The following is a 23,354-nucleotide window of genomic DNA, read 5'->3' as shown; positions in this document are numbered from 1 at the left end:
CTAACACGGCGAAACCCCGTCTCTGCTAAAAAATACAAAAAATTAGCCGGGCGTGGTGGCGGGTGCCTGTAGTCCCAGCTACTTGGGAGGCTGAGACAGGAGAATGGCGTGAACCTGAGAGGTGGAGCTTGCAGTGAGCCGAGATCGTGCCACTGCACTCCAGCCTGGGCGATGAGCAAGACTCCATCTCAAAAAAGAAAAAAAAAGAAGTGAAACTGAATGAACCGCAGAGCTGTGTGTATCAACATGGCTAATTCTCAAAAACTTAATGTTCAGAAAAAAAAAGAGGAACTTACAGAATATAGAAGTGCCGTGTACAACAGTATGGACACTTGAAATATGCACAATAATTTCAGGTTAATGGTTTCTCCCAGGGGAGAGAGGAAGGAAAACTGTTTTTTTGTTTTGTTTCTTAAAATGGTATTGAATGTTTTCTTTTTAAAAAATACCTGGAGCACATATGGCATGTTGTTGAGATTTGTTAAAGCTGAGGTTGTGAGGGTATGGGTATTTGTTACTTTTTGTAATGTTTGAAGTATTTCCTAATGTTAAAGGCATCTCAAACAATTTTTTTTTTTTTTTCTGAGACAGTGTCTCGCTCTGTCTCCCAGGTTGGAGTGCAGTGGTGCGATCTCGGCTCACTGCAAGATCCGCCTCCTGGGTTTAGGCCATTCTCTTGACTCAGCCTCCCAAGTAGCTGGGACTACAGGCGCCCACCACCATGCCTGGCTATTTTTTTTTATTTTTAAGTAGAGACGAGGTTTCACCTTGTTAGCCAGGATGGTCTGAATCTCTTGACCTCGTGATCCGCCCGCCTCGGCCTCCCAAAGTGCTGGGATTACAGGCATGAGCCACCGCCTTTTTTTTCTTTTTTTAAGAGATGAGGTCTCACGCTGTCGCCTGGGCTGGAGTGCAGTGGTGCAGTGACAGCTCACTGCAGCCTCAGCCTCCCAGGCTCAAGCGATCCTCCCACCTTAGCTTTTTAGGGACCATAGGCATGTACCACCATGCCCAACTAATGTTTGTATTTTTTGTAGCAACATGGTCTCACTACGTTGCCCAGGCTGGCCTCCAACTCTTAGGCTCAAGCGTTCCTCCTGCCTCAGCCTCCCAAAGTGTTGGGATTACAGGCACGAGCCATCGCATCCAGTCATCTCAGGCATTTTCAAAAAAATTTTATATATGGAGAAAAAGTGCACTCAGTAGACAGCATGATCCAAAGGAGAAGCAGCTGCACCCTCTCAGGTGATGACAGGGACACCCCTCGGCTGATCAACAGTTTCCTTAACCCAATTTCTGCAGCGGTGGAGGAGTGTAGCCAGAAAGGCTGCCTTGCTCTGTCTCTCCTTGAACTCCTGGGTTTTAACCTCACCTTTGTCTTCCTGGCAAGCCTCCTTGTTCTCATTGAGGTGAGGTGGTTTGATTCACCTGCTCGCTTAGGAGGTTTTAGAGTCCTGCACTCCTTTTCCCCACCTCCTTCCAGAATGTCAGGAAACTGAGAATGCAGATTCCTGCAGAAAGTGGCCTCTTGTTCACTAAAGATAAAGGTTTCACCCTCTGGTGAGATTAAAGAAAAATCCAGATTAGGATGGTGGGTCTCAGCCTTGGCAGGACATTAGAATTCCCTGGAGAACTTTTTAAAAAACATACCTGAGCCCCAGCTCTGACACATGAGAACCTGTGGAATTGAAGTCCCTGAATTGATTGTTGAGAGGTTCCCCAGGTGATGCTGATTCACAGGGAACTTGTGCAGATTCTGCGGGGAGGAAAAAGGGGGGAAAGGGCTGAAAACAAAATTGTTGGGTGCCATGCTCACTACCTGGGTGACAGGATCATTTGTATCCCAAACCTCAGCATCATGCAATATACCCTTGTAACAGACCTGCACATGCAATCCCTGAATCTAAAATAAAAGTTGAAATTATTTTTCTTTAAAAAGTGCAAGTCCGGCCACTTTGAGAGGCCAAGGCGGGTGGATCACCTAAGGTCGGGAGTTCGAGACCAGCCTGACCCACGTGGAGAAACCCCATCTCTACTAAAAATACAGAATTAGCCGGGCATGGTGGCGCATGCCTGTAATCCCAGCTACTCGGGCTGCTGAGGCAGGAGATCGCTGGAACCCGGGAGGCGGAGGTTGCAGTGAGCCGAGATCACGCCATTGCACTCCAGCCTGGGCAATAAGAGTGAAACTCTGTCTAAAAAAAAAAAAGTGCAAGTCCTCCCATTGCCCCTCAGACCTCCTGAGTCAGATCCTCTGGCGTGGGGCCCAGCAGCTGTGGTTTAGCAAGCCCTCCAGGTGATGCTGATGCTGCTAATGAAGGTGGCCAGCTCTCCCTCTTCCGCTGCCCAGGTTGTTGAGGGTAAACCAGAGAACCAATGGATTTTGAGTTATGGGTGTGCCTGCTCTACTCCATCAGCCCGTGGCAGCAGGTTCTGGGATACCCGAGGTCAAATGCTATCTGAATGGTGTGAAGGTGCCAGGAATCGTCCGTCTCCGGACCCTGCTCTGCAAGGTTCTTGGAGTGCTGTTCAGTGTGGCTGGAGGTAAGAAGGGTCCAACTTATATCCTTCAAATACTCAAGGGGCAGAGATGACAAGAAGTATGACGTATTTCAGTTATTAGATTTGAACTGCAGGGCCCAGCCTCAAACAACTGATGTTTGCACTTTTTGTTGATGGGCTCTTTTTAAAATGCAGACACTGTTCGTATGTTACCATTCAGATACCTGACAAACACACTCTTCAGTTTTGGAATTTGGAATTTAGTTTGTGGAATGTGCTTCTGTCAAAATTAGCAAGCTTTTTGTGTCAGCAGCCAGATAGTAAATATTTAAGGCTTTGTGGGCCAAGAATCAGAATGGAAGCTCTTATGTTAATGCTTATGTAACCATTTACATGTGTCCACTTACGAACGTAAAAGCCGGTCTTAGTTCTCGGGCCGTGCAAAACCAGGCGGGGAGCTGGTGGTCTGGCCTCACAGGCTGTCATTTGCTGACACACAATTTAGAATGTGGAGTGTTTTTTCTTCTAGCAAGACTTGAAATGGAGCTTATTTGGTGAGAATTTGGTTCTTTCTCTTATAAAGTCTTAGGATCATCTCTGTTTAGTTGTCACGATGAAAGTTTTTGTAGCCAAGGTCTCCTGACCCAGGAGCATTTCTGCGCTGACCAGTGGTCTTCCCTTTTTCACCCTGCCCAGGGCTCTTTGTGGGGAAGGAAGGCCCCATGATCCACAGTGGTTCAGTGGTGGGAGCTGGCCTCCCTCAGGTAAGATGGACTGAGAGGGTGTGGGCCTCCCGGGCAGGGCTAGTGGGAGGTCTGTGGTTACACTGGGCCAAATCCATTCGGACACCCCTGACATCACATTGGAACCTGGTGCCATTCTGGCTTGATATGAAAACCATGTGTCTGTCTCTCAGGAAAGGGCATAACTTATACTTGGAAGTTTTAATGATGCCCTGCTGAACCCTAGGAGCACAAATGTGACATAGAGAAAAACTATGACACAGGCAGATACAAGTCACTGGGTGCTTCCGCAGCCATCGCCAGGCGCCTCCGTATAGGGTGGGGTGGATCATCTCAGTGCTGCCAGATCCAAGAGGCCTGAAGCATCGACTGACATGGTTTTAGGCACAGTTCCATGCTGATTCTAGCTGACGTGGTAGTCATAATAACAGCGGCTAGTTGAGTGGTCTGTGTGCCAGACGCTGCGTATACTAACTGCTTTCTCTTCATAGCCACCTTCAATGATTTGTTATTATTACCCCCATCCTCAGATGGGGAAACTGAGGTTTAGAGATGTTGAGGCACTAGCTCGAGAGCTCAAAACTCCCGTTCTTAGGGGCTGCTGCAGATCCCTGGGCTGCTGTTGGAGGTCTCAGTTCCCTATGAACTGTCACTCACAGCCATTTCCCTCTCCAGTCCTGAGAAGAGGGAGTTACTGTGGTTGGGAGTCTCTGAAGTGAAGGAGGGAAGATTCTTTCTTCCAGAGCTCGTCTTTTGGTCTCTCTCCTGCTACTGCCTCAAGCACCAGATCTGGCAGAAGTGAGCCAAGGGGTGGAAGGAGTAAGCATCAGTGTGTGCTGTCCTGGAGCCGACCGAGGACAGGCTCTGGGCCCTTCTCTTCCTGGCGCTGCTGAGCAGAGCGGACTCAGTCTTCTGCAACAGCTTCTGCGTCCCCTTCCCTCAGCTCAGCCATTTCCCTTTTTCCTTTCTGACTTGTTGACTCTGCACAAAACGGGATTTCAGAAGGTCCTAGAAATTTGGGGGCAGGAAAAGTAAGCTCCTCCCGAGGGTGGGGGTGGTAATCTCCTTTTTCCCAAGTTTTTTTATTTTTATCTTTCGAGACGGAGTCTTACTCTGTCGCCCAGGCTGGAGTGCGATGGCGCCATCTCTGCTCACTACAACCTCCGCCTCCCGGGTTCAAGCGATTCTCCTGGCTCAGCCTCCTGAGTAGCTGGGATTACAGGCACGTGCCACCACGCCTGGCTGAATTTTGTATTTTTAGTACAGATAGGGTTTTGCCATGTTGGCCAGGCTGGTCTCTGACTCCTGACCTTAGATGATCAGCCGCCCGGCTCGGCCTCCCAAAGTGCTGGGATTACAGGCGTGAGCCATGAGCCACCACGCTCGGCCTCCTTTTTTCCCAAGTCGCTGTTCTGGACTTTCCTTCCTGCAGCACACTTACCCAGGTGTGCTCAAGCAGCGGGGCCTCCGCTAGTGCTGTGGATTCCCGCAGTTTCAGTCCTTCTAGACTGCCCCGACCTGTTTTCTCTCTCTTTTTTTTCTTTTTCCATAATTACTGGGGTACAGGTGGTATTTGGTTACATGAGTAGGCTGTTTATTGGCTCTCTTTTTCTCTCGCTTCAGTTTCAGAGCATCTCCTTACGGAAGATCCAGTTTAACTTCCCCTATTTCCGAAGCGACAGGTATGGAAAGGTTAGAAATTGGTTTTTTTTGGAAGCAACACGTTCATGCACTGCGGGTCAGACTCAGTACTTGCTCTAGTCTGGCACAGTGTCCCCTGCTGGGAAACCCGACTGTGGGAGAAGGGGGCGGGCTTTGAACTTTTCTTCTGGAAATAAGCCAAAGCACCAGGCTAACATCGTGACTTTTATTTTGTCATGCCATAAGGCCTAGACGCATCTCAGGCAAGTGAAAATGGTCCCAGATTAAAAACTCAACCAAGAAAGGCCTCAGACAGGCATATTCTTAGGAAGGCATTTTGTATTCCCCAGTGATTCACTTGCTCAGCCACCCTCCTGGGTCAGAAGGTAGTAGACTTTTTAGCCCTGTATCAGATGTGTGTGTTACTGACCTGCACACCTTGTAAGGCTCTTTCAATCAGAGGCCCGGTTTAGAGTCATGGACCACCTTCTCTTTGTATTCCTGCAAGTCTGGCACATACCCAGAAGGCACCTTGATGTTTTTACGGATGCCGGGGTTTTCTGGAAGGAAGATCTGGTGGGAACGTGGTGCAGCAGTGATGGCGCCGATCTTTGATCTGCCCCTGAGCTCTGGGGGCTGAGATTCTGAGATCACAGAAAACAGAGAGGTCAGGGGCTCCTGTTCCCAGGCGGAGTAGCCACCGTGCTGAAAGGGACTCTGGTGCTGAGGTGTGTGGCTCTCGGGTGGGCATGCTCGCAGCAGAGGCAGCCTCCCCAGGGACCTGCCCTTCAGGATCCCTGCCTGTTCATTTCATAGGTGTGAGAGAAAATGTTCATGATAAGGAAATCAGAAACCGCATTTTGTGGGCTGAGGGCTCTTTTTTGGATAACCCGTCTCTCTCCTCTCCTCAGAGACAAGAGAGACTTTGTATCAGCAGGAGCGGCTGCTGGAGTTGCTGCAGCTTTTGGGGCCCCAATCGGGGGTACCTTGTTCAGTCTAGAGGAGGGTTCGTCCTTCTGGAACCAAGGGCTCACATGGAAAGTGGTGAGGAGGATCTTCAGTGAAAGCCACCTCCCAGACTTAACCACACGCCCCGAATTACACTCGGTGTCCCTTACTTGGTACATGGAATGGTAGTTTTGATGAGACTTGGGGGGGTCAACTGGATCAGAAGCAGCTTTGCTCTTGTGCCCGTAACCTCCACACTGGACTGTCTATACTTCTCATATCAATACCCTCCCCAACCCCAAATCAAACTGCTGTTACCTACTTTTTTTTTTTTTTTTGAGACGGAGTCTCACTCTGTCGCCCAGGCTGGAGTGCAGTGGCCGGATCTCAGCTCACTGCAAGCTCCGCCTCCCGGGTTCCCGCCATTCTCCTGCCTCAGCCTCCCGGGTAGCTGGGACTACAGGCGCCCGCCACCTCGCCTGGCTAGTTTTTTGTATTGTTAGTAGAGACGGGGTTTCACTGTGTTAGCCAGGATGGTCTCGATCTCCTGACCTCGTGATCCGCCTGTCTCGGCCTCCCAGAGTGCTGGGATTACAGGCTTGAGCCACCGCGCCCGGCCTTTTTTTTTTCTTTTTTTTTTTTGAGATGGAGTCTCACTCTGTTGCCCAGGCTGGAAGGCAGTGATGTGATCTCGGCTCAGTGCAGCCTCTGCCTCCCAAGTTCAAGCAATTCTCCTGCCTTAGCCTCCTGAGTAGCTGGGATTGTAGGCACCTGCCATCACGCCCAGCTAATTTTTGTATTTTTAGTAGGGACAGGATATCACCATGTTGGCCAGGCTGGTCTTGAACTCCTGACATCAAGTGATCCACCTGCCTCGGCTTCCCAAAGTGTTGGGATTACATGCGTGAGCCACCGCGCCCGGCCTTGTTATCCTCTCTTGATGAATCACCTGCCATGAAAATGTGAAACTGGCTGTTGTCATAAAGCAGGAAGTGATGAGGCTTGGACTGGAGCTGGTCTCCTCCCTCGGAGCAGGCCGTCCTTCCCTTTGCATTGATCCTTCCTTTTGGTGCAAGGTCTTGTCCATAAAGACTCTAAATAGACTGTCATAGTAGAGTAGGCTGCTGGAATGGAAACTTGTTAAAACCCGATCTAGAGTAGGTCACACCTGGGGTGTATCTACTGCAAGGGTGACCAGATCCCCCTACCCTGATGTGGGTCCTGCAGGTCTCTGCATAGAGCAGTGGGTACCAGGAGGAAGGGTCAGTAGAGAGTAGGACATGCCACTCCTGAACCTTCTTGTCTTTTGTCACCTCTCCCTTAGCTCTTTTGTTCCATGTCTGCCACCTTCACCCTCAACTTCTTCCGTTCTGGGATTCAGTTTGGAAGCTGGGGTTCCTTCCAGCTCCCTGGATTGCTGAACTTTGGCGAGTTTAAGGTATGTTTTGTCCTTTCCCGCAGGATTTCTAATTTGACCCATGAACATTTCCTGTGAAGTGAAGGACCAGAGAGAAATGAGCAGAGGGCTAGGTACAGCCTCCAGGGGCACGCCTCGCCCATGAGCCCCTGCCGTGCGGGGAAGCAGCCCCACTCTTGCTTCTGTCTTCTCTTCTGTCTCTTCCGGTTCTCATGGCTGCTATGGTTTTTCTCTCCCTCTCCCTTTCCCCTTCTCTCAGTGCTCTGACTCTGATAAAAAATGTCATCTCTGGACAGCTATGGATTTGGGTTTCTTCGTCGTGATGGGGGTCATTGGGGGCCTCCTGGGAGCCACATTCAACTGTCTGAACAAGAGGCTTGCAAAGTACCGTATGCGAAACGTGCACCCGAAACCTAAGCTCGTCAGGTATCTGCGCAGTCGCCTCCCCCCAGCCTCCTGTGGCTCCGTGAGCTTGGTGTGGGCCGCACCATCTCTCCCGAGGAGCAGACCCTGCCTCCACGGCTTTGATTTCTCATCTAAGACTGAGAATCTGAACACGGCCATGCATCTGCCCTACTTGATAGGCCGAAGGGCTGAGCCAGCTTAATTTATGTCAGAGTTGCTGGTTGACTCCCTGCCTGTCCTGACTTGCCACTCGGACACATGACAAGGTCAGACGGGTCACCATGACCCTGCAGAGCAGCTTGCTCTCAGGAGACTTCTCGCCCCAGGACTTATAATGGAAAGCCATTCATTCCTTGGAGAGAGATGATGTGGACGTAGCAGCCCACTTGAACTGCCCACTTTTCACAAACAAATTGCTGGAATGCAGCAAATCACTGATGAATTCTGCACACGTGTTGACTGGCCAGGGGCTGCTGTGAATGCTCTTTGGAGAAATCGGGGTTGGGGGTGGGCAGGGTTATGTTTGAGTTCCTGAGACTGGAGCTGCTTTCTGTGGCGTTAATAACAGCTGTGCTTTGCCTCCTAGAGTCTTAGAGAGCCTCCTGGTGTCTCTGGTAACCACCGTGGTGGTGTTTGTGGCCTCGATGGTGTTAGGAGAATGCCGACAGATGTCCTCTTCGAGTCAAATCAGTAATGACTCATTCCAGCTCCAGGTAACCCCAGTGCACCTGCTGTCTTTATCCCATACCCATGAGGAAGAATCCAGAAATGTATGACCTTGCTCTCTTGAGAACTAATAGATGTGTTGGGTTCGTCCTTCCACACCCATACCCGAGTGCTGAGAGATACGGGAATTTGTAGTCGTCTTTTTACCTAAGAGAAGGTGCACACCACATGCCCTGTGTCTTTGCCACTTCTGTGAACAACCCTGGCATCACAGAGGGGAACTCCTCTCTGTTGAACAACCTTCATGGGAAACAGACACTTGGGAAGCTGACAGCAAGGTGCTTTCCAAGCCCCAGTTACTCTTCCACCTCCCTTTGCCTGAAGGGGCCACAGCCCAGAGGCTCAGCACCCACCTCATCACCTCTGTTACTATGACAGTCACTCTTGAGATGAGAGGAAGAAATGTCTGTGTCAGGGCAAGGAGGCTCCTCTCTTCCCAGCATCCTCTGCCTCTTCCCGGCGTTGGGTCCTTTGTGGGTGTGCCGCCCTCCTGCACTTCTCCTTTTCCCTTCTTTGGGGGCACAATATTTTCCAGAGGCTTTCCCTGAGAAGTGGGTCCCGTGAGGTAGTCCATGGAGCCTACTCCACGCTGTTTTTTTGGTCCAACCCAGTGGCTCTCAGAGCTACATGTGTCGTTCAGTGAGTCAGCCAGATGTGTGATTCCAGCCCTTGGCTGCAGACAGATGAGCATTCTCTAAGAGAAGTTCACCCTCCACATTTGTGCATCCTGCATGCATGGAATTATATAGGGGAAACCAACTGTGGAGCACATATATTCAGGATGCCAAACATGAAAAAAACAAACAACAGTAAAAAATAATGCAAAGAAAAAACAGTACAGTATAATAATTATTTACATAGCATTTACATTGTATTAGGATATGACAAATAGTCTAGAGATGATTTAAAAGTATATAGGAGGACCTACATAGGTTATATGCAAATATACACCATTTTATATCTGGGACTTGAGCATCCCTGAATTTTGGTATCCGTGGGGATCCTGGACTCTATCCCTGGTGAATACTGATACGAGGGACAACTGTACTCTCTTCTTGTTGCTTCTCAGTAAACACTCGAAACTCTCAGATCCCCATTGGGGCCCTTGTCTTGGAGGACAGCCTCTTCAGTGTCCCCAGTTATATGTATATATTATATATATACACACAATATATATATATGTGTGTGTGTAAATATACATTTTTTGTTTGTTTGTTTTGTTTTTTTGAGACGGAGTCTTACTCTGTTACCCAGGCTGGAGTGCAGTGCTGCGATCTTGGCTCACTGCAACTTCTGCTCCCAGGTTCAAGCGATTCTCCTGCCTTAGCCTCCCAAGTAGGTAGGATTACAGGCGTCCACCACCATGCCCAGCTAATTTTGTATTTTTAGTAGAGATGGGGTTTCACCATGTTGGCCAGGCTGGTCTCGAACTCCTGACCTCAAGTGATCCACCTGCCTCGGCCTCCCAAAGTGCTAGGATTACAGGTGTGAGTCACCACGCCTAGGCTGGTATATGTGTATATTATTATTATTTATTTTTTATTTATGTTTTATTTATTTATTTATTTATTTTTTGAGACGGAGTCTCGCTCTGTCACGCAGGCTGGAGTGCTGTGGCTGGATCTCAGCTCACTGCAAGCTCCGCCTCCTGGGTTCACGCCATTCTCCTGCCTCAGCCTCCCGGGTAGCTGGGACTACAGGCGCCGCCACCTCGCCCGGCTAGTTTTTTGTAGTTTTTAGTAGAGACGGGGTTTCACCGTGTTAGCCAGGATGGTCTCGATCTCCTGACCTCGTGATCCGCCCGTCTCGGCCTCCCAGAGTGCTGGGATTACAGGCTTGAGCCACCGCGCCCGGCCTATTACTATTTTTTTTGACAAAGTCTCACTCCATTGCCCAAGCTGGAATGGAGTGGCAAGATCTCGGCTCACTGCAAACTCCACCTCTTGGGTTCAAGCGATTCTCCTGCCTCAGCCTCCCAAGTAGCTGGGACTTCAGGCACGCAGCACTATGCCCAGCTAATTTTTGTATTTTTAGTAGAGACGGAGTTTCACTATTTTGGCCAGGCTGGTCTTGAACTCCCGACCTCATGATCCGCCCGCCTTGGCCTCCCAAAGTGCTGGAATTATAGGCGTGAGCCACCGTGCCCAGCCTTTATATATTTTTAAAGGATTGAGGGGGAAAAAAATATGCCGCAGAGACTGTATGTCACTGACAGCCTCTAAAATATTTACTGTCTGGCTCTTTACGGAAAAGTTTGCTGACCCCTGTTACTAGTTATTCCCAAGCCCAGCTTGTTACCAGATGGATACCTTGATGCATGTGATTTAAAGCATACAAAACACGATTCTGTGGTCAAATGTGCTAAGAATTAAATATGCTTCTTCATCTTTTTAGAGACAGGATCTCACTCTGTCACCCAGGCCGGAGTACAGTGGTGTGATCATAGCTTACTGTAACCTCAAACTCCTGGGCTCAAGTAATCCTCCCATCTCAGCCTCCCAGGTAGCTGGGACTACAGGTGCATGCCACCACATCCAGCTTATTTTTATAGAGACAGGATCTCACTGTGTTGCCCAGGCTGGTCTTGAACTTCTGGCCTAAAACGATCTCCTATTTTGGCCTCCCAAAGTGCTAGAATTACAGGCGCAAGCCACAGCACCCAACCTAAATACGTTCCTTTATTACGGAACTTCTGGGGCCTTATTCCCATAAGTGTTATAAATGTTTGGTGTCTTTATTGTGTACCAGATGTTTCACTGAGCACTTTATATGATTTCATTTAATCCTTACTAGCGCTATGCTGGCCAGTAGTTGTGCCCCCATTTTACAGCTAAGGAAGCTGAGGCACAGTGTGGTCTTGACCAGAAACCTTCAGCTAGTCATATATAGTGAGAGGGTAGGTGTTGTTACCATTTTATAGGTGAGGAAACTGTCACAAAATGAAGTATCCTTCTCAAGGCCATTAGAGAGTGGCAGAGTTAGAGACAAAGCCATCTGATTTTGGAGCCTGTGCTCAGCTTTTAGCAGACACACTGATTTCTAAGAATTGCTAGGATGTTTCTCAATGCAGTTGACCACAGGACTCTTTCCGGAAAGCCTTCAGGACTGAACTTCCTCCAGACAGTTTGGGAAGCACCACATGTGTCTATTATGAAGCCGTCAACTGAGCTCATCCCCCATGCACTCCACAACGCTGACGCTCTGCACACGCCTCACCTGTGCCAGGTGCTGCCAGTCAGCAGTGCTGTACTGTTTCTGCAGCAGCCTGCATCTCTCTGTATTGCCCGACCCATTTCACCTGGCGGGGTCATACAAACCACCCCCTGGTACTGTTATCACGTCCACATAAGGGCATCTCCACAGCGTCATCAATAAATGTCATCCAGAAGAAACCCATAGCCTTGATTAACCTTTGTAATAACACTCCCTATTTACATGCACAGTGATAGGTGTGAAGTACAACCTTGTATTGTTGTACACTGTCAACTAGAAAATAAAGCAGCATACTTGAAACACCCTTGCCCTCCGGCAAGGATCCCATCTTCCCACACAGAATGATGGCAAGCAAATGAGGTCTAAAATGTGTACAAGTAGAAATCATCTCTTTTTCTGCTTGAGTTCTGCTCCCCAGATGGGGTTTAGGAGGAGAGGCAGCCTGGAGCACTGGGTCTGCTCTCTAGGCATTGTGGAGGTGGGTTTTCTTTTGCAGCAAATTCGGGCACTTTTTTTTTTGTAGCAAATTGCCCCAAAATCGAACTTTTTCTATTTGGAACCGGAGTTGGGGCTTTCGGTCAAGCAGTGCCCTGGATTTTCCTCCCCGGATACCTGTCAATTCCCAGTCACTTGCTGTCACCTGCCTCATCTTCCCCAGTCCTAGGGCTCTCAGGCCAGGCTTCTAGCAGCATCAGCTAGAAAGTTAGCACTGGGAGAGGAAGCAGAGCCAAATTCACGGTGAATCACAGCCATGGTGACATTTTCATCATGAGTGTGGATGAACAAAGGCCCTCATCCCGATTCTTTCATCTGTGCATTCAGAATGTAAAAGAATACACTTGCCCATGTGGCTGCCATTGGTAGAGGTCAGTTTTTGGCCTGTTTGATTGGCTGTGCAGCCACCCGTTTTGGACCCGGATGGAGACATCCCACTGGAAGACTCAAAGGTGTCCTTGTACTGATTTTCTGATTCCTTCTTAGGTCACAGAAGATGTGAATTCAAGTATCAAGACATTTTTTTGTCCCAATGATACCTACAATGACATGGCCACACTCTTCTTCAACCCTCAGGAGTCTGCCATCCTCCAGCTCTTCCACCAGGACGGTGGGTGTCTGCCCTGCAGCCCGTTCCTAGGCGATTGGTGTCATCTGAGACACAGCCAGGCTTGCCCTTCATTCTGAGCAAGACCAGGACTTCTTTGTAATGCCCACCCAGACAAAAGATTAGTTTCCACCTGCAGTGTTGGAGGGGGAACTGGCATGGGGTGTGGTCGGGCCCGGTAGGTCTGCTGGGCCCTGGCAGGCCTCCGGTGGCGGGACTCAGGTTGGCTCTTCCCTTGCAGGCACTTTCAGCCCCGTCACTCTGGCCTTGTTCTTCATTCTCTATTTCTTGCTTGCATGTTGGACCTACGGCGTTTCTGTTCCAAGTGGCCTTTTTGTGCCTTCTCTACTGTGTGGAGCTGCTTTTGGACGTTTAGTTGCCAATGTCCTAAAAAGGTACTCTGTGTGTGTCTGCGTGCATGTGCGTGTGTGTGCACGTGTGTGTATGCGTGTGTGCGCATGTGTGTGCGTGCATTCATGTGTCCGTGCCCATGCATGCACATATGTGCATAGGCACAAGGGTGTGAGCTGTAGGTCCCCCAACAGCCTGTCAGTGTGGTTCAAAGCCATGTTCTCGGTGTTCTCCTTCACTAGCTACATTGGATTGGGCCACATCTATTCGGGGACCTTTGCCCTGATTGGTGCAGCGGCTTTCTTGGGCGGGGTGGTCCGCATGACCATCAGCCTTACGGTCATCCTGATTGAGTCCACGAACGAGATCACCTACGGGCTTCCCATCATGGTCACACTGATGGTGAGCACGCGCCCTCCAGGCCTGTCAGACTCAGGGCCACGTTCACCCGACAGGACCTATTTTTAGGCCTTTGCTTTGTGTTTCAGGTGGCCAAATGGACAGGGGACTTTTTCAATAAGGGCATTTATGATATCCACGTGGGCCTGCGAGGCGTGCCGCTTTTGGAGTGGGAGACAGAGGTGGAAATGGACAAGTAAGGCCATGATTTTGCTCATGTCCTAGTTTCAAAATGTATTAGCTCTAAGGCCATAGGAATGTTGATATTAGGGTAGGAAACAGTAACTCACTTTTCTTGGGCTGAGAGAAGCAGCACACCCATTCCTAAGCATGTGTGAGAATGTGGAGCAGCCCATGGGCTGGGCGCTGCGAGGACAGGGCAGGGGACATGGGGACTGCACTGGGCAGGGCCTCTTCATGGTGGTTTGGCTTCCATGGCATTCTGGTTGGATATGAGGTGAGGTCTCTGGAGCAAGTTGGTGATGTGATTGAATGTTTAAGGGTATGCCAAGCCCCAGGAGTGAGAATAGCCTGTGTCACATGTGCCCACCAGAGTGCGCTGCTGCTAGCCGTGGTTGTTCTGGGCATAATCACCTCATAACCCACCTGCTCATCCACAGGTACCTGGGCTTCCTATGTCTAGACAGCAGGCAAGGCCCTTACGGGATAACACGGGGGCCAGCAAGCTGTTTCTGTGGAAGGCCAGACAGGAGGTTATTTTCAGCTTTCCAGGCCGTATGGTCTCTGTCACGACTACTCGACTCTGCCATTGCAGCAGGAAAGCAATGAGCACGATGGACTTGATTGGTGGGCAACAGTTTGCTGTGCCCTGATCTAAAGGGGGACCCAAGTGCTGTTTTTATTATTATTATTGTTATTTTTTGAGACAGGATCTCACTCTGTCACCTAGGCTGGAGTACGGTGGCATGATTATAGCTCACTGCAACCTACGCCTCCCAGACTCAAGCGATCCTCTCACCTCAGCCTCCTGAGTAGCTGGGATCACAGGCGCATGCCACCACACCTGGCTACTTTGTAACGTTTTTTATAGAAATGGGGTTTTACTGTGTTGCCTAGGCTGGTCTCCAACTTCTGGGCTCAAGCATTCCACTGGCCTCGGCCTCCCGAGTGTAGAGTGCTGGGATTACAGGCGTGAGCCACTGCGCCCGGCCCAGACGTTGTGGTAAATGCTGTAGCACAATTAGCAGTTCAGGGGCAGTATGTGGAGTGTGCTGCAGGGCACCGAGGAGGGCCTGGCCAGCCCGTGGACCAGCAGCAGGACTTCCTGGTGAGGGGATGCTGCTGTTGAGCTGAGGGATGAGCCAGGGCCCATCAGCCTGGCACAGCAGGGAAGGACATTCCAGGCGCGGGGAACAGCATGTGTCAGGGGATAGAAGTACAAAGGAATGCACTGGGTTTGAGGGAGGGCTGGAGCAGTTCAGAAGGGAGCTCCCCGCGTGGTCTGAGCAGGGCTGGAGAGCCAGCACAGCTTACTCCCAGGGCCCTGCGGGCGCTGTCATGAGGCTGGATGACTTGCCCTCCTCCCCCAGGCTGAGAGCCAGCGACATCATGGAGCCCAACCTGACCTACGTCTACCCGCACACCCGCATCCAGTCTCTGGTGAGCATCCTGCGCACCACGGTCCACCACGCCTTCCCGGTGGTCACAGAGAACCGCGGCAACGAGAAGGAGTTCATGAAGGGCAACCAGCTCATCAGCAACAATATCAAGTTCAAGGTAAAGAAAACGGCATGAGAGGAAAGGCGGGTGAGAGACAAGTGGTCCTGTCTCACGCGGCTTAGTGCTTTGCCCAGCCAGCTCTCGGGAAGTTGGCGCATTATCACATGCAACAGGGAGAGTAGGTTTGACAGCAGGGGCAGCTTTATCAGGCCATGAAGACGTGTGTGCGTTCCTGCCGCAGTGAGCATATGGATAGATCTGTTTTTCAAGTCAGCAGCTTTCATGGTTTATTATTTACGTGTGAGAGTATCAGGATAAGTTCTAGAGATGCCAGCAACAGAAATGGACTTGGACCTACTTAAGAAAGAGAAGGATATCCACAGGAAAGCTCAGGACAGCCGAGAAAGCTGAAGGACCAGAACCCCTGTGCTGTGGGGACCAGGTGAAGGGTCTAGCAGGCACCCCTCGGGTACCAGGAGGTAGGAGCACTGGCCCTGGGTTCCTCTTGATTCCGATTCAGAATCCAAGGAGAGGGGGCATCCCGTTGCCTCACTTGGGTCGTGTGCCACTCCTTGGCTTTGGGGGTAGGCATGTTGATTGGCAGTTCTATTAAGACAGGATGTTGTTCCCCTCTGGAGAATCAGGCTGCTCTTCCCAGATGAAAGGAAACCACAGAGGCTGCAGCCAGGTCCTAGGGTTCAGGCTCCTTTGAACCACCAGCCCAAGCCACTTCTTTGAACCTCAGCCCCTTTAAGTTCCTGCATCCGGATGTGCCTCTGACCCTCCCTGTCACCCAAATCCTCAAGCTCCATCAGTGCTGCTGTGTTCGTTTGCCCACACACAGTAGCCTCTGTTCTCCCCACCCACAGAAATCCAGCATCCTTACCCGGGCCGGCGAGCAGCGCAAACGGAGCCAGTCCATGAAGTCCTACCCCTCCAGCGAGCTGCGGAACATGTGTGATGAGCACATCGCCTCTGAGGAGCCGGCTGAGAAGGAGGACCTGCTGCAGCAGATGTTGGAGAGGAGGTGAGAGCCGGGCGCGGCCCCTGCTGCCCACAGGGCTACATGGCGGCGGGGTCAGCCCTTGGCTCAGATGTTGTGAGGTGGCTCCTGAGTTTCCTGGGAAAGTTGGATGCGGAGCAGGCTGGGGACATGGCTCAGAAGTGCTCCCGCTGAGGGTATCCCAGGCAGCATCTGGTTTTTGTGTAACAGATACACTCCCTACCCCAACCTATACCCTGACCAGTCCCCGAGTGAAGACTGGACCATGGAGGAGCGCTTCCGCCCTCTAACCTTCCACGGCCTGATCCTTCGGTCGCAGCTTGTCACCCTGCTTGTCCGAGGAGTTTGTTACTCTGAAAGCCAGTCGGTAAGTCTCTCCAAGGCAGAAATCAGCCAGGCCAGGCCTGATGAAGCTTGAGGGGTTGGGCGCTGCCCAGCAGGCCGTAAACAGTGCCATAGGGGAAGCTGAATGCAAGGCAAGAAGTGCAGAGTGGACTTAGGGGAGGAGTTGCCACAGCCGGGTGGCGAGAAACAACAGCGGTTTATTCCTTCCTAGTTCAAGGCCAGAAGTACAAAATCCAGGTGTCACCAGGGCAGCGCTCCCTGGCTCTGGGAGAGGTGCTGTCCTTGCCCCTTCCTAGCTCATGGGAGTTGCCTGCAGTCCTTGTTGCTCCTGACTCGGAATGCAGCCCCCATCCTCGCCACTGTCGTCACAAGGCGTTCTCCTGTGTATCTTCTCTCCTTTCCTTAAGGACACTTGTCACGGGATTTGGGGCCCACCCTAATCCAACATGGGCTTATCTGAACTTGGTCACATCTGCAGAGACCCTGTTTCCAGAAAGGTCACATTCATAGGTACTAGGGCTTAGGACTTGGCCATATCTTTCAGTGGGGGGACACATTTACCCCCCAGCCACTGTACTTAGCGCTTTCTCACTTAAACTTCCAAATAAGCCATTTGCGTCTCATGAATCAGGAAGAAAGGGAGTGCAGAGAGATCAGGGGACGGCCCAGGGTGCCACAGCTAGGACTTGGCCAAGGACTGGGTTTGACTGGAGAGCTCTCACTCTGGAGCGCCTGCTGCTGTTGTGCCACCTGCCTCAGCAGCCCAGAGCTGGGCATATTCAGACTTCAAGGGAAGGGGCTCTCAGGTGACCCCGCTAGCCACTGCTGCCCGAGCACGGACGGTGTCTGGGTTGGAATTGCAGAGCGCCAGCCAGCCGCGCCTCTCCTACGCCGAGATGGCCGAGGACTACCCACGGTACCCCGACATCCACGACCTGGACCTGACGCTGCTGAACCCGCGCATGATCGTGGTGAGAAGGGCCACCCTGGCCTGTCCCATGTGGAGCTTCCTCTTCACGTCGTTGGCGTCTCAGGCAGCCAGTGACACATGGTCTCTTTGCAGGATGTCACCCCGTACATGAACCCTTCGCCTTTCACCGTCTCGCCCAACACCCACGTCTCCCAAGTCTTCAACCTGTTCAGAACGATGGGCCTGCGCCACCTGCCCGTGGTGAATGCCGTGGGAGAGGTGAGTGAGGCCCTGGCCCTGCCCCCACCTTTGAGAAAGGATCCCCCAGCCAGGTGCTGTTTGTGCACCCAGGCTTCTCACCAGAAATGTAGGCATCCCACCAGGAGGGGAGACGGTGGCCCAACACTGTGGCTTTGAACCCTGCTCGGCTTCTGCACACTCAGGACCCTTTCCCCTGCCTGCCAGCAGACGGCACCAGCATCCCACTGGCCGTCCTTTCCAGCCAGAGCCCTGCCTCCCCCACACTGTGTCTTCCTCCGGAAATGCTGCTCTTCCCTCCGGACCACTTGTGTTCCTTGGTTCTGCACCTGTGCGGGGATTCGCACATTAGATGAGAGAATTTCAAGCAAAGTACTTTTGAGTTTTACAAAGATATAAAACACCTAGTAATGATTGCTGCAGACTTTCCTTTTTTTCTTTTTAGAACTTCATTATTTTCTTGTTACACAAATATTTCATTGTAGGAAAATATAAAAACACATATGAGCAAAAAACAAGCAAAAACCAAACCCTCGTCCCTACCCTGTAGCGGTAGCCGTGGTAACTTTTCAAGGCCACCCTCTCAGTCTTTTGTTGTTGTTGCTGTTGTTTTGAGACAGGGTCTCACTCTGTCACCCAGGCTGGAGTGCAGTGGCAAGATCTCAGCTCACTGCAGCCTCATCCTTCTAGGCTCAAATAGTCCTCCCACCTCAGCCTCCTGAGTAGCTGGGGCCACAGGCATGTGCCACCATGCCTCAGCTAATTTTTGTATTTATGGTAGAGACAAGATTTCACCATGTTGCCCAGGCTGGTCTTGAACTCCTGAGCTCAAGTGATTCACCTGCCTCAGCCTCCCAACGTGCTGGGATTACAGGTGTGAGCCACTGCACCTGACCTCAGTCTTCTGCGTGGCATGACCCTGGCATGCATAGTGCATACTTACGCAGGTTTTGTCACAGTAGGTTAACTTATGTCCCTTGAAATGTAGTTGCCAGCTACGCTGACAGAGTCCTAACATAGTTTATGACGTGACTTTGGAGTTCTCAACAACAGCGACACGTGGGAACCACTGTCATGACCTGTAACAAATGACTCCCGTAGGTCACTTTGCAGGGTGGTGAGTATGGTGTGTGGCAGGGGTCATAGTCTCAGGAGACTTCGGGGCCCCACCACTTGCACATCTGTGAAGCAGGCTGGTCATGATGGGAGCTGAGCGCTGAGAATGTGCCCTGTGGAAGGACATTTTAGTTCAGATGCCAGCTGGCCCAAGCCCTTTTTGGAGCTAACCTTGTTCCCTCAGCCTCCAGTGTGTGAGCCTTCGTTATCTGTTTATCCCAGTCAAGCTGTGTCTGGCTCTGCACTATCCAGGCCTCTGCATTCTGTGACAAACTAATGGGGCTGGCTCCTCTCACTCCTCTTCTTACCAGTGGGTTTTACCCTGAAGGTGACTCGGGCCTTCTTCTCTTTGCCCTAGATCGTCGGGATCGTCACACGGCACAACCTGACCTCGGAATTTCTGCAGGCCCGGCTGAGGCAGCACTACCAGACCATCTGACGGCCCAGCCCGCCCTCTCCCAGGGCTGCCTGGGGAGGCAGCTTATGCTTGCTCTGGCTGGCACAGTTGGCTGGGGCTGTTCCGGGGCATGGAAGATTCCCAGTCACCCACTCAGAAAGCCTGGAGTCATTGGACACCTTGCTGGTCAGAGGTCCTGGGGGTGGTTTTGAACCATCAGAGCTTGGACTTAGATTCTGACTTCCCCAGCAAGGATCTTCCCACTTCCTGCTCCCCGTGTTCCCACCCTCCAGTGTTGGCACAGGCCAACCCCTGGCCCCACCAGAGCCAGAAGCAGAGGTGGAATCAGGCGGGCCCCGGGCTGCACTCCGAGCCGTGTTCCTGGCCGTCTTCGCTACTTTCCTAGAGAACCTGGCTGTTGCCTTAAATGTGTGAGAGGGACTTGGCCAAGGCAAAAGCTGGGGAGACGCCAGTGACAACATTCAGTTCATGACTAGATTTAGGAATTGGGCACTGAGAAAATTCTCCATATTTCAGAGAGGCCTTCCCTTGCTTGGGACTCCGAACACGGACTCCTCGCTGGTTTGTTGTAAGGGAAACACTGCGCTCCTGGATGTGAGCCGAGGCTCTGGTCCTGCCCCTGTGGTTTGACTCTCCTTACAACCACCACCCACCAGAAACACAAAGCATTAAAATCACACTAATAACCCCCATGGTCAATCTGATAATAGGATCAGATTTACATCTACCCTAGTTCTTAACATTTCAGCTTTCTCTCCATCTGCAGGTTATTCCCAGCCTCCCAGGAACACGTTGCTACCCAGACCCTTTTCATTTCCTTACGTTTTGATCTCAGTCTTCCTGATGAAGCAGGCAGAGCTCAGAGGATCTTGGCATCACCCACCAAAGTTAGCTGAAAGCAGGGCACTCCTAGGTAAAGCAGCGTCACTGAACTCTGGGGAATGGTACCATTTTTTTCCCAAGGTAGAAAGGAAGCACTTCTGAGCCCGGGACCACTGAACGGTGCGTGCTGTGATAAAGCAGATGGCCTATTCGAGGAAGAGGGTGTCTGCCCTTCACAAACACCTCTCTCTCCCCTGCACTCGCCGTCCCAAGCTTACATACAGAGGCCCTTCAGGAGGGCCTCCCACGCCGCAGGGAGGGTTCGTGGGGAGGATGCTTCCTGCCAGCACATGCCTGAGGGTTTCGCGTGAAGCATGGGAACCATCCCATCGCTCAGTGACGTTCTCCTCCAGGCCGGCTGGCGCCCTCTCACTAGGCACCCAAAGTGAGCATCTGGGCATCTGGTGTTTGCACTTATCTTCCCCCACCTTCTCCATGGCATCTCAGTTCCAGCAGACATCCCTGGGGCAGGCGTGCTTTGGCTCGAGATGGCCTTCATTTACGTTTAGCTTTTTTCAAAACTGTGGAGGTTGCCCACGGGCCTCGGCACCCAGCCCTGGCAGCACAGCTCTCTCAGGCCCAGCCCTGGGCGACCTCCTTGGCCAAGGCTGCCTTTCACCCTGGGGTGGGCATCCGTCCTGGCTCTGCCGGTCCACATCTTGCACTCAGCACACTCTGGGGAGTAATTCCACTCCAGAGACAGGGCTGCTTCGAGGTCTTTTCCAGCTGACTGTGGCCCGTCCATTTCCCCCATTTTCTTACCACTCTGACCAAAATTGCTTTGACTTCTAAATGTTTCTGCTTCCCAGAATGCACCCGGTTTGTGAAACAGGGATGATACTCCCAGGAAATAGTGCAGGACATCACAAGGACCCAAAAGGCAATTCTTACTTAAATGTGACTGTTTGGCCAGCTGCCGCTGTGTTTTATGGCAGTGTTCAGAGCTTGATGACGTTATTTCTTCCTTTTATTAAGAAGGAAGCCAATTGTCAAAGTCAGGAGAATGGTGTGATCACCTGTCACAGACGCTTCATCCCTTCTCCCCGCCCCTTCCCGGAGCTGGCAGAGCTAACGTCCTGCAGGAGGACCCCGGCCTCTCGAGGGCTGGATCAGCAGCCGCCTGCCTTGAGGCTGCCCTGGTGAATGTTGCTGGAATTCATCCCTCGTGCACATCCTGTTGTGTTTAAGTCACCAGATATTTTGTTCCCATCAGTTTAGCCCAGAGATAGACAGTAGAATGCGAATACCTCCCTCCCGTAAACTGACTGGACGGCTGCCAAGGAGGCCCCAAACCCAGCCCCATGCAGAGGCACGTGGTTTCCTGTTCTCCTCTCTCTGCATCTGCCCTTTCCAGATAAGCCCAAAGACAACAACTTCTCCACTCGTGACAAATCAACTGTGAGCCTCGCTCCTTCCATTTCTGTCCATTAGAAACCAGCCTTTTCAGCACCTCACCCATTAGCCGCCCCACCACCCAGCGATCAGGCACCTCATAAGGCAGATCCGCGGATGGGGAGCCTGCGGGTGGCCAGAGGCGGGGTTTGTGTTTCGTCTCCAGCTCGGTGTTCCATGGCTTCTAGGCGAGGTGATCAGGGAGTGGGGCCAGTGGGTCCCCAGCCCTGGCTGTGGGACCTTGTGCTGAGGGATGATTTGCTCCTGACCTTGATTAACTTAACAGTTCCTAGCTGGAAGGGACACTTTGTGGACCCAGTCCACTGTATGGCATTTGTGATGCAGAATTATGCACTGACATGACCCTGGGTGACGGGAAAGCCTTTCGAGAGGCCCAAGGTGGCCTCGCCAGCCCTGCTGTATTGATGTGCTGTATTGCCCCACGGCTCTGCAGACCTTGGCCATTGCCACAGTCAGCTTCCTTTTTTCTGTTTGCACTGTTTGTATGATGTTAGCTAATTCCACTGTGTATATAAATTGTATTTTTTTTATTTTGTAAAATGCTATTTTTATTTGAACCTTTGGAACTTGGAAGTTCTCATTGTAACCCTAACATGTCAGAATAAAATGTCTTCTGTCTCCTTTAGCCTTTTGTCTCTATGCTGCTCTTTCTTTCAAGGGAGAGTTGGGTTGTATTTTACTCCCCCTCTTTGTGATGTGTGAAAATTACACTAGGACATAGTTTTCGAGTCTCAGAGCTCTCCCTGTGCAGCTGGGCAGTGGGGCTCTTCATTCATGGGGGTCCACTTCTCTGTACTAGGCAGCGACCTTAATAGGGACGGATTTCATCCTGTGGCTCTTAGCAGAAGTCACCGATGTCTGTTTCTCCCTTCAGATGAACACTCTTCCTGATCCTCTCTGGAAATCATCTCCTCCTGCTAGCAGCCGCGTCCCGGAGCAGCAGATGGGGAATCCATTCTGTTTCTTCATGGTGTTTAGGAATTTGCCCCCCAAACAGTTTGCCCTGATATCCAACCCGAAGAAGTGAAACTGCTGTGGGTCTGGAGAGGTGAAGCCCCGTGGCCAGCTTCTGTCGCTGCCATCTGCCATTGCTTTTTGTTCCCTTGCTTTTGGTTTTGCAAGCATGGCCTCTGTCTCTGTCTGATCTGCTTCAAGTCATCATTCCATCAGTGACAGAAGTGGCCGTTCCATCAGTGGTCGCAGCCAGTTCAGCTCCTGCACCCATCCCCGCGTGTTCTGTAAGTCCCAGGGGCGTTTCCTGCCTTGTGTTTTTGTCATTTTTCAGTCAGTTCCATGACGCCTTGGGAGTGGGGTACTTCCCCTCCTAGCCCCGTATCACCATCCCAGACCTCAGGAGCCAGGTTTGGGCCAGTGCTGTCTCCTGTCTCTCTTACTTTCATCCTTGTCATTCTCTGCCCCCTGGTCCTGGTGTTTAAAGTCCAAGTAGGGAACATTTTGATTGGAGGTGGTTAGATGAGGCTCTCCCCCGACCTCCACCCCTTGCCATCAGTTCACTGGGGGTTTCCGTCTTTCCTCTGCAAGGAGCAAGTTGCTACTTCGTTTCCTCTTCCCAATTTCTGGACGAGACCAAGGCAATTTGACCAACATTTATGAAGCATCAACTCTGAGAGGGCCGAAGGGGCATTTGCCCTCAAAGAGCTTGCAGTCTAGGGACATAGACACAAGCAATTGCACATGGGCAACTCGTGTTGTGAGCTATTACAACGGTTACGTGTGCAACACTGCCTACCAAGAGACTCATTGTTACTAGGCACGAGGTATTGGGAGAGAAGTGTTCACATGAGCCTTAAGGAATCAGTACAATGTCCTCGGAAGGACCGGAGGAAGGACACCCCAGGTGGAAGGAACAGCAGAAATAAAG

The 23,354-nt window shown here is 51.4% G+C and overlaps 1 protein-coding gene across 5 annotated transcripts in view; it reads left to right on the top strand.

Moving 5' to 3' along the window:
* Positions 1-22,092, top strand: part of CLCN6 (chloride voltage-gated channel 6) — a 37,330-nt gene extending 15,238 nt beyond the window's left edge. For 3 of the 5 annotated variants that reach the window (XM_033228340.1, XM_033228338.1, XM_033228341.1), the window contains 18 exons: positions 1,303-1,409; positions 2,418-2,544; positions 3,199-3,266; positions 4,869-4,927; positions 5,798-5,930; positions 7,159-7,272; positions 7,511-7,677; positions 8,243-8,369; positions 12,577-12,700; positions 12,939-13,092; positions 13,291-13,450; positions 13,537-13,643; positions 14,998-15,184; positions 15,997-16,154; positions 16,341-16,497; positions 17,339-17,446; positions 17,539-17,664; positions 19,118-22,092. In XM_033228340.1, the coding sequence (XP_033084231.1) occupies positions 1,303-1,409; positions 2,418-2,544; positions 3,199-3,266; positions 4,869-4,927; positions 5,798-5,930; positions 7,159-7,272; positions 7,511-7,677; positions 8,243-8,369; positions 12,577-12,700; positions 12,939-13,092; positions 13,291-13,450; positions 13,537-13,643; positions 14,998-15,184; positions 15,997-16,154; positions 16,341-16,497; positions 17,339-17,446; positions 17,539-17,664; positions 19,118-19,198 (2,264 nt within the window). In that variant the 3' untranslated portion in view covers positions 19,199-22,092. The remainder of the gene's footprint in view (positions 1-1,302; positions 1,410-2,417; positions 2,545-3,198; positions 3,267-4,868; positions 4,928-5,797; positions 5,931-7,158; positions 7,273-7,510; positions 7,678-8,242; positions 8,370-12,576; positions 12,701-12,938; positions 13,093-13,290; positions 13,451-13,536; positions 13,644-14,997; positions 15,185-15,996; positions 16,155-16,340; positions 16,498-17,338; positions 17,447-17,538; positions 17,665-19,117) is intronic. The other 2 variants (XR_004441099.1, XM_033228339.1) reach the window with 2 other exon arrangements.
* The last annotated feature ends 1,262 nt before the right edge of the window (positions 22,093-23,354 follow it).

The sequence above is a fragment of the Trachypithecus francoisi genome, unplaced genomic scaffold (assembly GCF_009764315.1).
Source record: "Trachypithecus francoisi isolate TF-2019V2 unplaced genomic scaffold, Tfra_2.0 Lachesis_group12, whole genome shotgun sequence".
NCBI lineage: Eukaryota > Metazoa > Chordata > Mammalia > Primates > Cercopithecidae > Trachypithecus > Trachypithecus francoisi.
Note: the sequence above shows the minus strand (reverse complement) of the source record. Positions and strands in the feature narration are given on the sequence as shown.